At 40.7% G+C, this 16,352-nt stretch overlaps 1 protein-coding gene and 1 long non-coding RNA gene across 3 annotated transcripts in view; one reads left to right on the top strand and one right to left on the bottom strand.

Moving 5' to 3' along the window:
- The window catches only part of ikbkb (inhibitor of nuclear factor kappa B kinase subunit beta), a 16,953-nt gene extending 6,638 nt beyond the window's left edge, over positions 1-10,315 (bottom strand). The window contains exons 1-8 of one of the 2 annotated variants that reach the window (XM_086206581.1): positions 10,173-10,315; positions 9,061-9,182; positions 6,945-7,039; positions 4,586-4,706; positions 3,867-3,936; positions 1,231-1,319; positions 821-910; positions 612-736 (exon numbers count right to left, since the gene is read on the bottom strand). In XM_086206581.1, coding sequence (XP_086062707.1) covers positions 612-736; positions 821-910; positions 1,231-1,319; positions 3,867-3,936; positions 4,586-4,706; positions 6,945-7,039; positions 9,061-9,165 — 695 coding nt within the window. In that variant the 5' untranslated portion in view covers positions 9,166-9,182; positions 10,173-10,315. The remainder of the gene's footprint in view (positions 1-611; positions 737-820; positions 911-1,230; positions 1,320-3,866; positions 3,937-4,585; positions 4,707-6,944; positions 7,040-9,060; positions 9,183-10,172) is intronic. The other variant, XM_086206582.1, reaches the window with a different exon arrangement.
- Positions 10,316-10,431: 116 nt separating this feature from the next.
- Positions 10,432-16,068, top strand: LOC147260147 (uncharacterized). The gene is made up of 3 exons (XR_015116272.1): positions 10,432-10,624; positions 11,549-11,662; positions 15,752-16,068. It is a non-coding gene; the product is annotated as an uncharacterized LOC147260147 (long non-coding RNA).
- The last annotated feature ends 284 nt before the right edge of the window (positions 16,069-16,352 follow it).

The raw sequence follows: 16,352 nt of genomic DNA on the forward strand, positions 1-16,352 counted from the left end.
ACCACCTCAACTATTTCAAATAACATGTCGACACTATGGTTAAAATCGTCTTTATTTAGTGGTGTTGGAATAAAGAGCATGGATAAATTTCCCCTGTTGAAACTCAATGTCAAAATGATGTTGAGTCTGTTGTTTTATGGTGAAATCGTTCCACGATGTTGCCTGCAGTGCGTTATGAGTATCCATATTATTGAGTTCTCCATTAGTGGGAGAGTGTTTTTCCTCTTGGCAAACCAGATTTGGAGTTAAATATCTTTCATTAGTTGTTTTTTACAAATGTCAAGGGGCGTTGATATTGGCACAATTCACGTATCCTGCCATTCTTTGTGTTGGCACCTTCTGTTTATTTATATATTCCTTTTGAGTTCAAATCTAGTCACGTAACAATAATATTTAAGTGGAGGAAAATGTTCTAATTAATAATCATCCAAAAACATCATTGTTAATCTTATTTTGTAAAAAGCCAGACCAAAGTCAAGGAGGTGATAAAAAAAAGAGGAAAAGAGATTTGAGAAAGGTGGAAATTTTGACATGTATCATCGTTATTTAGAAAGAGTTGAACTTATCATGCACTCGGTTTAAACAGGGGAAGTTTTGAAGGGTGGCACTACCAAGGAACTGGTTGCCAGTTTGGTAGAAACGGTCGAAATCCTGTAATACACTCAAAAACTAAAGTCCCGAAGCTCCAGTAGTCCACAGTGATGGTGTACTTCTTCCCCTCGATCAGCTCCGGAGCCTGGAACATCGATGGAGAGGTTCAGCTCTAACGGTCAACTACATACAGTAGATACACGAAGAGGCCAAATGTGTCATCACTCACCAAGTACTGCAGCGTTCCCACGAATGAGACACAAATACTGCTTTGGTCCAACTCTTTGGCATAACCAAGATCTATAATCTTATGGATCAACTTAGATTACAAGTAAGAAAAGAAAAGAAAAAAAGATGTTATAGGCCAAATTCATACGTTTCAATTATTAACACATGAAGAGACATCAACGATGGATGAATTTGCAAAGAGAGAGCAAAGAATGTCAAAACCTCCTCGTAAATGCAAGATTAAGTGGTTTAAGTATTCCATATTGAGAGCAGTTGTTGTGATGTGATGTTATTGATGTGGATTTGAGAGAGTCCCACATCAATTACTAGTCCCACATAAGCCACATGGGGACAAAAGTCCTTTTTGTTGCGGTTCGGGTGTATTTGCAATAACAAGGTGCTTGAACTCACTCTCTTCTCTCCCTGCTGCAGAACGATGTTTTCGGGTTTCAGGTCTCGGTGGATGATCCTCTTGTTATGGAGGTAGGTCATAGCGGAAGCTGGGGTAGTAGGAGAAGAGGAAGCAGGGACCAATAAAAAAATTAATTTGATCAAGTGTTTTGACATTTGTAATTCTGCATTACACACAAACCGACCACAAACCTTTTGGGAATCTATGAAATTAACGTATTATTGCTTGGATGATTTTTCACTGAATATTGGAGGAAGCACTCTTAATATTTACCTCCACCAATGAGGCCGTTTTTGATGGCATTCTTCTGTCTATCTCTCAGATGATTTATGCAAAAACTGCCAAGATGATTTTCAGGAACCTTGGTGAGAATGCGGAACATGGAATGAGGACATCAGCTGTTTTATTTTCAAGCCGGTCTGAATTATGGTGATACTGTATGTTCCTCCCACTTTCCATGACATTGCCTCGGGTTCTCCTGAGAATTTTATTCCCATTGACTTCCCAGGGTACACCACAGGCCTTATATGAACAAAAGTCAAGAAAATATTTTCGACACTTTTGGAAATAATTCCAGACGTACGATGATTACGAGTGAGTTGTTGCCTTTATGGAGGATTGTACCCTTAAAAAGTCTAATTTGATCAATATGTCTATTATAGATTTATGTCTGGACTTTTGTTGTTGTGGTCATTGTTGTTGTTGTTGTTGAAAGACGAATAAAACTTCATGAATTGAACTGGAAGTTTACTTTTAGCTTTACGGTAACATGATGCATCTGCAGCTGCTTACGCTGTATATTCACATAGCCAGGGATGAAAACAAGCATGCTATATCTTCATCTTTCAGAAATAAATTAATACAATTTAAAAAAAAAAACATATGTCACTCCCGCGTACTTAAAAACTGTCCAAGAGCAAGGTCAAGATTTTGATCTGGCAGGTTCTTCAGTTCTCCAAATTGTTTTACCACATGATAATGACTAAAACAGAATAAATAACCATCACACACTCCGACCGGCAACAGAAGAGGCAGTTTTCCACCTCCTCCTCCTTTAAAGCACACTTGTAGTTAATTTTGGGTGCCTGATTTATTCAAAGCACAGCCAAGACTAACTCAAATTGTCACGGTCCCATTAGGACCCTGTTTAGTTTTGTAATGGATCAAAAGTTTTTGACTTTTTTGTTTGTGTTAGTGACTGTTTAGTTTGCAAGTTCTCATGTATTTTTTTGGTTTTTCACGAGTGTCTCTTGTTTGCGTTTTAGTTCACTAATGTTCATTTCCTGTTTTATTTTGTCAGCTGTTCCCTCCTATGTCTCCGTGCACTTGTCACTTCCTGTCTGTCTGTTGCCCACCACTTTTTGAGTGCGTCACCTGAGTCTTGCTCTGTTAGCAGCCCTGCTCCCGGTGTTTCTCACCCTATCAGTTCCTTCCCCACCCTTGTGTTCCCCCACCAGTTTCTAGTTTCGTCATCAGTCGAGCGAATTTGAGTTCGGTTTTCTGAGTCACTTTGATCTTTGCATTTTGTTCCCTCACGTTACCTCACTTCTTCTCTAGCTTGTTCCTTTTTCCAGAGTTTTGATTTTGTATGTGTGTGTGCGTGCGTTGAGCTTATTAAACCTCAGTTGCGTCAAGTTCTACCTTTCTCCTTGTCTCTGCGTTTTGGTCCTGCCGTCACTATGCGGCACAAATAATGTAAATGGTGGATAGAGTGTACACAAGTCATCCTTGCGGAGCTTGAAAGACCACAAATCACAGCCCATCCTTGTTGAAACTATTTAGGAACAGAACAGTGTTTTGTTTTATTTTTGCGCCTGTAACCACAACTATCAGTGACATCACACAGGGTCAATGGCGTACATGTCCTCTTTACTGTATCAAGATGAGATATTAGCTTACCGGAGATCAGTGAAAACAGGAATTCACCCGGTGTGGAGTTGAACTTTGACTCTCAAAAGCTATAATATCACGTAACTTATTTGTCAAAGTGTGAGTCGAGTGTGCGCTGGCAAAGAATGACCAACAAAGCGGATGACCAAACCTTTTGGGTCCCTTGTCATGTGTGTGCGTGTGTGTGTGTCTGTGTATGTGCCAGTGATTTTGTGGGTGTGGATGTGTATGGTTATATAATAATGCTTGCCAGTGAAGCAGTTGAAGGGGGATCACTCATTATCAGGAAATTTCCACCAATGGGTAACAGGAAAAGGCTTTTCTGTGTGTGTGTGTGTGTGTGTGTGTGTGTGTGTGTGTGTGTGTGTGTATGTATACGCACTACTTAGCCATACTTTACTTTAGCCATACCATTTGTGTCTGCTTTCAAAACTGTTTATATGTTGAGAAACATTCAAAACGTGTGTACATTACATTGGTGAAGGAGAGCGACAGTGTCCCGATTGTTGACGTCCACTTCTGTCTAAGTGTGAGCTGTCGTCATGGTGACTAAGCGCCGTGGTTATTGGTCATCGGTGACATCATGATACAGATCAGTAAGACCTTCTCTTCCACATACTACAGGAAACTAATCCTGCTGCCAGCTCATTCAGTCAGACAATCAATTCGCACACACACGTACACGTACACGTACACGCACACAGACGTGAAACTTCAAGATAGTCTTGTTGAATCTGATACTCACAAATGTCACATAACAGGATCAAAACAGAGCCTTCCCTCATTCCACAGCAGTTCTCCAGGAGGTTCAGATACTGCAGAGAGAGCAACACAGACATTTGATACTCACGGACTGAGAGTGACTGATACACACTGTTTCAATAAAGCATTCATGTCATGAATCTGCTGTCTGTGTTTTAGAGCTGGACCTCAGGCCAGATTGCTCTCTTCCTCTCTCTCTCTCTCTCTCTCTCTTTCTCTCTCGCAAACTGGCAAACTGCTGCTGGAAACTTGTCACACCTGACTGAGGAGGATGGTACTATTTTCCACCCTCTGTCGTCTCCAACATGGCAGCTTTCTGACCATCTGTGCCGCTTTCAATGATGAATGGAAGTGAGGTTTGTGATGATTGGCATTGTCTTCTCCTGCTGCCTGCCTGACACGAATATGCTCTATTTCCCCGGGCTGCATCACTGCATCGCTGCGTACTCTTTTCCAAATTTCTTGCCAGAAAAAAAGCCCAAAAACGTTTAAAAAAAAAAGCTTATTTATTCGCCAAAACAAGTCAGGCATTACTGTGTGAATATTTCAACATAGTATGGTGGAACCCATTGATATATGAGATTGCCTTATTTCACTTTTAATGAGTTTTTTCTTTTTTTAAAAATATAAATATAAAGTTTAAATGACCACACCCCCCCCCCCCACACACACACACACACACATACACACACAGATTTGTACCTTTCTCAGGTCGCCTCCCTGGCAGTACTCCATGGCCAATAGAGGCAGGTCGTTGGTGGCCACTAGTTTATGCATCCCCTCTGGCACCTCCCTCGCTGCGACCACGTTAACATGATCCAACCTGAGAACGTAGTAAGAGCAGAAAGGTGTCAGCAGGTGGGGAAGCACAGCGTCTCATATCCTACTCATTTGTGATATGTGAAGTAGAGGTCAAAGGTGAATGTTTGAGGTACATTCTATAAGATTTGTAATAATATCCACTCCTCCTGTGTAATCGAAACTGATAACTAACGGATCTGATGACAAACTGCAAGCTCTTGATATTACAATATATTGTGATGTTTCTGCTTGTGATACAACACCAATACACCGGTGCCAAATGTGTTGCTATAAACTTCCCCAGTCACTGTTTGGTTTAGCATTTTCAGTTTAGATTTATTTTTCTTCTCAGTTACACAAATACACATCAACTGTCTTGCGTGATAGCCATTACTGCAGTACTGCTGTATCGTGACACTATCTATATTGTAGTATTGTGGTATTATCGTGAGCTCATCTGGTTCTCTCCCCTACTTGAAACTCCGATCTTGCATATCAACAAGTTGGGAAAAAAAAGGTCTATTTCATTTGCATTGCATTATATTTTTTTTCTGCTTTTGATGAATACCGTCACACCTTCATAGTATGGCTTTGATTTACTGGTTTCACAAAGGGAACACACCCAAACACTTGCATTAGCCTGAGTGTGCTACAATAAGAAACAAAAATGATTTTAGTTGGTTTGTTTGAACTTCATTCGCTGACTGTCAGATCAAAGATAGAAAAAAAAAACAATGTCATGAAACAGTTTTCAGCATAGACCTGAAATTAGACACTGAAACTGTTTTCTTTCTTCTATGTCATCACATACATCATCATACTCCGCTTATTTCTCATGACCAGAACCCCTACCTCTCAATAAAATGTTTACATGACCTCCTCACCTCCCTCTCATCCCTCTGATCATCCTTCATTTCTCCATTTCCAGTTCTTTAATGTTTCATAACTCTGACCTAAGGGGCCCCGAAGGATCGGAACACGTGTTAAACTTCACAAAGTAGCGTCCGTCTGTGAGCTTAAGCATTGGGCAGGATCTCATAGAAACGAAAATAAAATCTGTTTCTGGTTGTCAACCAGCAGGACTCTGTGCGAAAGCAAAGAAGAAACACAAGGATAACAAAATAAAAACTGACACCAGGTCTCTCAGGATGTTGATTTACACTCCAACGATAGCATTGTGGACCATGTTCTCAGGGGTGTTATAAAAGCTACAACAGAATGCAGGCGATAGTCATCGCTAGAATAATAAGCTGCTGAAAAGTTATTGTAGGATATCAACTTGTTTATTTGCCCGGCTGGTAAAATCAATGAACCTGGTCAGAGGACAGTTTCACTGTGATACTGTGTGCTGTAAAACCTGACCTCAAAAAAAAGTATTTTGCGAATAAGAAAAAAAGCATTAGTCAGTGCATGACTAACAATTAACCAAATAAAGAAAACTAAATCGCAACAGACGCTGGAAACATTGTGTTTTTCAGAGTATGCTCATGTGTACATTTGTGATAAGTGCTGTAATAATATAATGGTAGGCTGCCTCGTATGTGTCCCCGGCCCTGTGGTTTTTCCACAAGTTGAGCGTGGGTGCACGAGACCTTTTTGTGGCTCTGACCATGTCTGTCTGAGAACAACACACTTGTTAAACTGGGGCAGGAAAAAAAACAAAACAAAAACTGTTTTTATATCCATGTTTGCCCCAGAAAATTGCAAAACAAAACATACATCTGGCAACTAACAAACAATCGAAACCCACGCGAGCTGCCATCCGGTGAGCCCAACGCTCATATTGTTAATATACAACCCAGACGTGTGGAAATAAACACACACTAAACTGATGCAAAAATGAAGAGGCGGCAAATTATCCAGTTAAAAATAACCACCAGAAGTGCAGAAATAACCCAACCCCCCCCCACAGCTGTTATAATTGTCTAATGTCTTGTCTGATTTTTACAATTTCAGGATACAAATTTAGCTTTTGTATTTGGGAGAAAACAGATGTGCGCATAAACGTCAAACTCATAAGTGCACAGTTTGTCATGGAATGTGCCGTAGTGAGTCACGACACGTTAGACCAAACTTTCCCCGCGCGCCGAAAAAGAGCTTTCGATGGTATAAAAGGAGCAGGGCAATCACAGATTTCTTCAGCTGAGTTGGAAAACTGTGTCATAGAGCACCGTGCATCACTATCATAACCGGAAAACCTGGAATCCTGATGCTTTACACACAAAAAAGAAACCAAATAGGTTGATGTAACCAAACTGACCTCTTCATGATCTGGATCTCCAGACACCATCGCTCTTTGTTTCTCTCGCTCAGTTCTTGACGGCACTGTTTAATAGCGATCTGCTCCTCCGTGTCCTGGAAACACACACAAACACATTCAGCTAATTCTTGTTTAATAGTAATTTTTTTGAATTAAAAGTGAAAGAGGTAAATAACAAGGGATAGTACCTATTTTTTTTTTAAATGATATATTATGTATTTCCATTCTATATATTAAGGCCTTTTCTTGGGAAAACACTGACATGTTCCAGCAGGAAAAGAGAACAAATAATAACGATAATTGATGGTTGAATTCTATTTGTCCGCTTCACATTTAGATTCAACATCAATATAAACAACATCTTGACTTACTGGGACACTAACAGCGCGGATCCATCGTTGTCCTGTTATTGACAAGTCAGATATTTGCTGTGTGTGTACAGCGGGACAAGTAAAACTACAAGGATACTTTATGAGTACCCCAAGTATACATTTCTTGTGCAGACAGGAGATTCTGTGTTCCAAATTTACAGGAAATACATGAAAACCGACAACACCATAGTACACGAAGATCATGACATCACGCCACCGTGAATACGCACCTGCTGTAGATATAAAAGTAATTCTCCCTCCTTTGTTTTGCATGAGCTGACAGAGACGGACGAACAGAGCTCACCTAAAGATGCAGCTCTGACGAATAGAGGCCCGATTGAGACTCACCAAAAAGAGTCTTCGGAAACTGGACTTTTTTCCATGAATTAGAACGCCTTGACAAGTTATTGAATATACGGATACATTACGCTTCAACTTGAGCATCAGAAGGGATTCATGTCTTTACTGAATGCAACTACAGGAGGTTTATAAATGAACTATAAATTGAGGGTGCACACCTTTGCCTGCAGAGAACCACAAATGTACTTTTAACTGTACATTTAACCACTTGCCAAAAATGATGAGCAACACAAGTATAGCTCACTCCCTCCCTGGCTGTTTCTCATGTTCATCACCAAGAACAACACACCCAGCTGGTTTCCCGTAAGGTGGTTTGCCACCTATTAATAACCCGAAGTATTGTCACCAATACAGGAGGATGGGGAATTTCCTAAAGAGGAAGTTTAATCATCAACATTGCCCGCTGCAGTTCAATAAATGTCTGGGTCTGTCTGTCCCATGATGCTTCGCTGTTACCGAGCCAAATATCTGACTGTTAAGAGCAGCAGAATTTAAATGTGACATGTAATAACACAACTCACTATACGGATGTTTTCACCAAAGTCTGTAGGTGTCGCGGATGTTATGATGTTCACGCGAGACGAGGTCAATATCAAACAAGCAATCCAGGATGTTTGATGTATGTGAATATCTAGCGCAGAAATCCGAACATCTAGAACAGCGATGCAGCAGCAGGTACGGATGTTCCCCGGTTACTCTGCTTCAAGTCGTCAGAAGCGTCCCATGAATCTTTTATCGCTGAAACATCAAAAGATTCACAAGCGATTAAAATGTCAAGTACAAAAGTTTCTGATTCTTCCTGCAACGATGTTGCTACTCCACATTTGTGTTGAAAGTGAGTAACACAGCTGAGGAGAGGAAGAGGAAGCTCCACCAAGTGTACCGTCTTGATGTTCTCATCTCACTCCACGGAGGCTTTCATCCTGTGACTAGGAGTGACATCACTGCAGCAGACGGTAATTATTCCAGATTGCATCCACAAAGATGACAACTTCCTGCGCTGATGTCATGCTATTTACATGTCAAAAAATAAAAAAGCGACATGGTCTTAATGCAAAAACTGATTCTCATAGGTGACAACAACCCTTCAACAAGTTCTTAAGGCATTTCTGACCAAATCTGATTTTGATCTAGTCGATCCACTAGGTCTACAGGGGGGACTGTGTCATTTCCTTTTTTCAGCAGGTGGCGCGATGACTAAACTCCCTGAAAATGTACCAGGCTCTACCTTGGACCACACCACACCCTTCCAATAAATATGGTGAAAATCAGCCTCATATTTGATATTGCTGTAAAACGCGGATGTTCCCGGAGACACAATAAAACTCCTCACGGGAGGAGCAAATGCATTATAGGGAGCTTTAAGTCATCAGGGGTTTCTGTACCTTATTTTGCCATCTTGTGACATTTCCAAAGCCCCCGGTCCCCAGCCGCTCCTTCAGCTCCCAGGGCCCACAGTTCTGCGGCTGCTGCAGGGGGACTCGGTTCATGGCCGCTTCAGCTGCTCCTGCACACAACAATGTCCCAATTTGATCCAAAATATTCTAACAAAGTCAGATGAACGTCAAACAAAAATAACAAGGCTGCACAGAAATCGTCACAGCAGCTATTTAAAGCCGTCCAACGTTCTCTGACAACTTAATACTGATCTGATATTAGAGCAAGACTGATGCATTTACAGGTGGGAAAGCACAACTCATCATAATTAAACTGAACTCACAGTATTGATCGGCTGTAATTTTCAAATACAAGAAGGAGGACTATTCTTAAAGGCTTATTATGTGTCAAAAAAGCCTTTTATATTCAAAAAAATAATGATCTTAAGTGAAATATTATATTAAACCATCTCCTTCAAAAGTAAGAAAACATCTCTGTTATGGATCCAAAGTCACTTGAGTTCTTCTCATGAGTTCTTCAAAGAAAATAGGAATAATGACATCATTCCAAACAATATCGGTCAAAAATAATCACTATGAAGATGTTTTTGCTTCCAAAACACTGCAGCAGCATCTGCAGGCCGATGCAGCAGCCAGAATAAATATCAAATATATATCATTCTGCACACGCATAATTCATGATTCAGGAACGAGTTATTGGTTAGATGAGAAAATATCATCATTGGATATGTGTGGATTCTTTTATTTTCTGTTCAGATTTGAACTCTCAAGTCATTATTTGACGTTGGTGAGTCGCACGCACTGTTCCACTTAGCATGCCTGCTCATTTCGCAGGTTTACAACGGCGAGTAATCTATTACAGATTACAGATACATTCACGGTTGGTGTCCTGCAGGCCTTTCAAAGTGTACCTACATCAGTGAGGCGGCTCCACTTTGGCATGTTATGTTCTGATACCGTGTATTTATCTCCCCTCTGTGCTCCCAACGATATAAACAGTACTGTACATGATATTTCCTCTGAGGTTCCTACAATGTACTACACTTTTGCTCGGATGTGTTTTTTTTTTTTTTAACGCTCCCCAAAATCCTAAATCCTACCTTCGACTTCGTAGGAGGCCCCTGATTTTCTCAAAAACAAGTGTGTGTCCGAGTTTGTATCGAGTTTATCTTTTGAACATTGTCGCAAAAAATAAAGTTTGGCGACACAACAAATCTCACCGAAAGATTCTACTTCCTAGTTCTCGTGTTTCCCGTAAACATGCCGGGGTTCCGCCCACAGGGGGGGGGGGGGGCGAATCTGCTTCACCGCGCTGGGTCTCATCAGCGACAGACTTCAAACTTCCACGTTTAACTCTAAACTTCTAATTTTCACGCGTTTTTTTGCGCTAAAAGTGACAATTAGGTGATCCGAACTGCGCTGTTGTCAGTTTGATTTATGCGTAGTTTCAAAAATGTCTACTCCAAACTTATTATTTTGTTTAATAACTCGGTTTATTACATTTCTAATGATTTACGAAAGAAGTTCCTCACATCAGCGCAAGTCTACTGCGGTAATCTTTTTTTTTTTTTTTTTACATGTTAAGCAATAAACCAACTAAATCGGAAACAAAGAAAGTAACACGAATTACTAAGGCATCCAAATACCGTAATTTACATCATCATGTGTTTATAGTTGACAGTGGTGCACTGTAATTGAGTAGAAATACTTCACTAGAAGTACTTTAGGTGCCTGTGCATTGGTTAGAACTCTGTCCTATTTTATATAGTATTTTTCTTTGACAGAAATCATTAAGTTTGAGGAGAAAAGTTAAAAATCTGAAAAATCTAAGATAATATACCGCAACACTACCATTTGGCACAATGTGCAAATTACTATTACTTTACAAAATACTTTGCTGTGGTGTTGCTACTTTACTACACTTGAGACGTCCAGCTTTCTGATGTAGGCTCAAGTCTACAGTTTTCTCTCTCTTAAGGTTTCACAGATTAAATAGATTCAGTATATTACAGTATATGCATTTAAGTCATTTCCTCACATCTTTAAAAAGTCAAATAATTATTTACTTGCGAAGCGAAAGCTGAAACAGATGTTGGAGCACCTCTGTGGAGGATGCTATGAAGAGTGACGAAAGTGACGAATCTGTTTATAAGGGAAGGAATGCGAAGATACGCCGGATGCGTCATGGCTGAATTGGAAATTCTTAAAAGAAAATAGATGAAATGTTGTATATTTTCAAGATAAGGCTTTTAAGTACAACAATAAATGCTAATGGAGTCTTCGGCTGTCTCTATTTTCAGAACACACGTAATAGTTTCACAAGTCCTGTTTCACAATTCGTCAACATCGTTGGATCATTCAGATCAAAACAACCTTTCGGGAGACAGTCTGCCTCCATCTGTTGCCGTGAATTTAAAGCATCCTCATCCTCTTTATCTTCATCCTCATCCTCATTTTTTTGTTATCTGTCCTCAAGGTTATCACACACCCTCATGCAGACTCCCAGGAGGAGGCAGAGTGTCAGATGATCACTTATCTCGTTTTATGGCCATTCCTCTTTAAGCTTCGGGACATGAATACAGCGATAAAGGTAAATCTTCATGGGATCGCTTTCAGTTTAAAGCGCTCCATAAACAGCGGTGAGATTTAGACGTGACCAATCTGCTTCTCGACCTCTTTTTCACCTCAGCAGACGTGTTTGCAGAGGCTCTACAGAATATCCGAGAAAAAGAAGTGAGGTGTTTTTTTTTTTTCTTCATGTCATCCTGTTTGGGTTGAGCGTTTCAGGTTAAAAAAGAAAAGAAAAGAGAGACAAACTGATGCAACAACATTTCATCTTCATCAATTTGAAAAATTAACTGACGTTTCTCTGACGTGGACTTGTGAGAACCCCTCAGACGCAAATTGTGTTGCAAGAATGTGCCGGTCATACTTGATACTACATGCAGTGGCGCATGAATAGATAAACAATGTAATACTCCCAAGCAAATGGCCCCTGTCAGCATTATCAACGGTATCACATGTTTTATCCATAAAGTTTTAAGATTCAGCTTTAACTCTACTATTCACATATGTAAACAAATGAAGTAGAAAGACTCGGATAACTGGCGGCAGGAAATTACATTAGCCATGCTTTTGTTTACTGCATAGTAAATGCTCCTCTCTAACTGGTGATGTGTTGCGTAGATTCACTGTTTCTACAACTTCCTCTTTGCAGTAATCTTGCTCAAACCTGGTAATATCTAGTGATATCTGGTGATGTCTGATTTGTTTTCAATTGATTTCACACATTTACATCCAGTTCAAGTAATGGTTAACCCTGTGTCTTTCACTGGATGTTTGTTTGTCATGACGGGTCATGCATTAATGAGGATTTTTTTGGGGGGTGGGGTATTTCCTCCTCAATTTCTCTTCACTTCAACTTTTTTTAATGATTAATCTAATGGGAGTGGCATGGTGGTGCAGTGGTCAGCACTGTCGCCTCACAGCGAGAAGGTTCCAGGTTCCAGCCCCGGCTCAAGGACAGGATCTTTCTGTGTGTGTCTGCATGTTCTCCCTGTTCCTGTGTGGGTTCTCTCTGGTACTCCAGCTTCCTCCCACAGTCCAAAGACATCAAGAGGGACGAGGCTGATTGATACTCTAAATTGACTGTAGGTGTGACTGTGAGTGTGAATGGTTGTCTGTCTCTATGTGTTGGTCCTGTGATGGACTGGCGACCTGTCCAGGGTGAACCCCGCCTCACGCCTGTAGCTGCTGGGATAGGCTCCAGCCCCCCCCCACCGACCTTCCCGCGACTCTTAATGGTAGGATGGATGGATGGTAGAAAATGGCTGGTAGTCAGATGCATGAAAATGACATTTATTGTAAAGTCGTTAGAAAGTAATGCATTGGTGCCTATGATTGATTTATTATAAGACATAACATCATTAGATTGTTGATGCCGATGCATCAGTGTGTCATCAGCATCATCCTGTGATGCTGCTGCAGGTGGAGCCACTTTGATCATTTGGAGGGTTTGTGAGATGAGAGAAAAAACAAAGTTGTGTTTCAAAAATGTCTTTTTCATTTTTATTCTTTTTTTTTCGTGTGATATTATGTCATTAATTCAAGTGGAACCATGTGAGAGGTTCAAGGGGAAACATCATGATTTGGCGGAGCTGTTAACAAGCTGACGTGTCACCGCACAACCTCGCTGCTTTGTTTCGTCTCCAAAACTGCGTTGTGATTGAAAACCCCGTTACGAATCCTGTAAAATCTCACCAGAGATGTAACTTGCAACTTAATCTGTTACATAAATCAGCATCAAGGAAAGAACAACGTGGAAATAAACTCCATTTTGCTATTTGAGCAACTGTTCTTTCCACAGCTGTCTGAGTTAATGAGGTAAAAACTATGAGGTATGTTTGTGAATTGTCATCAGATGTGACGTGGACACGTTGGTACTTAGTGGATTTTGGGGGAAACTCAAGACTCCGGGTTCAAGGAGTTGTAAAAACATTCACCCACGCTTTTGTACAAAAAAAAACAACAACACTTAAACTGTGGCTTGTCTCTGCCGTGCAATTCCTCCCTAAGATTTACTAACACCGTTCATTGCACAACATGATACTTCAGTCAGTTATCACTCAACGCAGAGGAGAAGAGAACAGATTTCCTATTTTATCTACAAGTCTCCGTGTCATGCAGAAACATGGTGTTTCGCATAACTTTCAGATTAAATCATCAGATTACGTTTAAGCTATACGTGTGCTTACGCGTGCTTTTGCTCATCAAGGAGATGGATTGGCTGCTAATCCAACACAGATGGAAATAAAGAACAGAACAGACACAAAAACTAACCACCGACGCCATCGCAGTGGTCTTCCCAGCCGTTCATTGAGGAGTTTATAAACTAAAAGTAAATGCAGATTAATTATAAAAGCGTCACTGTTGGTCTAATAAAAGGCACTGCTATTCTGGAGCAAACGTGACTGATGTCCTGAGGAAGGGATGGGTCAGCAGAAGGGGGATTGTGGTTGTGGCAAAATGACTCCTGGTGCCAACTTAACCAGACTGATAGACCCCATCCCGCAGCGACAAATCAAACAGATGCCACTTTTGTGGCATCCCTCTGTTTAAAATCTAAACCAAATATGGGCAACATGTCAAAAATGTGTGGAATAGGACATCAAGTAGGCTGTCTAAAAATCCATTTTTAAGTTCATTCATCTCTAAAAGCAGATATCTGCATATGACGGCAGTATTTGCTGGCAAGAAACAGGATGTTAAGACAGATGTGTTCTGGTTTCGACTTGCGGTCCATAAGCCTTCACCAATCATGTTTAGACTGACTTTTGCATGCAGAAAAAAAGAGGAAGAATCTTGCAAACCATCTGCTATTGTCAGAAAGTAATTTAGTTTTTTCTTTTTTCAAATCTATATCTGTATTCATATGTAATGTGTGACAAATCCGGTTGCATCTCAAGTTAGAAGAGGAAGTCTGAGCCCGGATATCCACCATCGACACAATTCAGGCTTCAAAAGGCTATTTATAGCCGATGAGTTTGATGGGATATTATCAAACTCGTCACCATTATGTGGACTAGGAAGATATTGCCTTGGTTATAACATGCATTTGTTTTTCTGATTCATTTGGTCGCTCTTCCTTCTTCACCAGTGAGGTACCAGTATTTCAAAGAGTCAATCCATCCATACATTTTCTATCCTGTTATGGGTGATGGCCTATCCCAGCAGCTACAGGAGAGAGGCGGGGTTCACCCTGGACAGGTCACCAGTCCATCACAGGACCAACACATAGAGACAGACAACCATTCACACTCACAGTCACACCTACGGTCAATTTAGAGTATCAATCAGCCTCGTCCCCTCTTGATGTCTTTGGACTGTGGGAGGAAGCTGGAGTACCAGAGAGAACCCACACAGGCACAGGGAGAACATGGAGACTCCACACAGAAAGATCCTGTGATGGAGCCGGGGCTGGAACCCGGGACCTTCTTGCTGTGAGGCGACAGTGTTAACACTGCAACACCGTTCCACCTTTCAAAGAGACAAATAAAACCTAAATAAGACCTAAAACAAAAAAAAATTCTCCTGTTATCAATGAAAAGTACTGAAGAGTATTAGGGCTACCCATGAGAGGGAAAAAACGAGAGGAGGTCGATTTTTTTTCATCATGCACTGTGAGAAAGATGTCGATGTGTCGAGAAGACAGTTGAAATACAATGTAGAGAACAAGGTCGACCTTTTGAGGCTATAACAACCACTGCATGTGACTGCTTCTTCAAAATGCCGTGCAGGCAGTTGGTGAAACTATACTTCAGACTCGGCTTTAGTCACGAAGAAATACTTTCTCTTTTAGCTCACAAACAAGCTGTCGTTATCAGTATTTCGATTTTGAAGAGACTGTGCCGAAAACTGCAACTGTTCCAAAGGATTAACTGCACAAGCTTGGTAGAGAATTCAAGACATTCAAGACATTCGTTCAAGACATTATATGTCAACTTTTTTTCCCGACATTGTATTTTGACTTTATTCTCAGGAGAGGATGTGTAATCTGAACAATCATAACTCCTGAAAAGGGGGAGGGGGGGGGGGGGTTCCCCAGGTAAGAAACAAGGAAATACCAACTTCCCTTTTGTAAGTCAGAAACTGACTGACTGATACACATTCTATCTCTCAGTTCAGGTTGGCAAATGGAGACTAAACTGATCCCCCATCAGCTGGTGAAGAATGTCAGGGAGAGGTCATACTGTAACTCCAGGTTCTTTTGGGTGCAGTTTTCTGGTACCCCTGCGGCACTTGAGGAACAATAGCGGAGATGGTACGGTGCGAGGTGGTTCAAAAATGACCCCTTTAATGTGTGGGAAAAAATGATTTCGAGATTGGTAATATCGCACACTTCTCAAGTTGTTGCTTTTCGGTTGTTGTTGTTTTTTTTTGTCACAATATTCAGAAGAAATCACAAATTTAATCTAGAGTAGCTCATAGGCACCAACATCCAATAAAATAAACAAGAATACGTATTAAAAGTAATAAAATCTATTAAATTAAACAATTAAAAGTAACTAATTTATCATGTAACTATCTGATTACAGCGATACTTTTTTTTATCGCTGACTTCTTTGCGAAATGATGTCATGCTGTCTGATGATTTTATTGGTGCTTCGTACTTTTGTTAGAGAGAAACACTACTACGGGAAATTATAGCGATAGATGACCCCAAATTGTGTTGTGTGCCATGTTAACTCCCTGGAGTACTCGGGTCGGTGGGCACCGCCCAG

Source organism: Aulostomus chinensis, chromosome 6, assembly GCF_037954235.1.
Source record: "Aulostomus chinensis isolate RoL2024-O1b breed Wild chromosome 6, RoL_Achi_v1.0, whole genome shotgun sequence".
NCBI classification, from domain to species: Eukaryota; Metazoa; Chordata; class Actinopteri; order Syngnathiformes; family Aulostomidae; genus Aulostomus; species Aulostomus chinensis.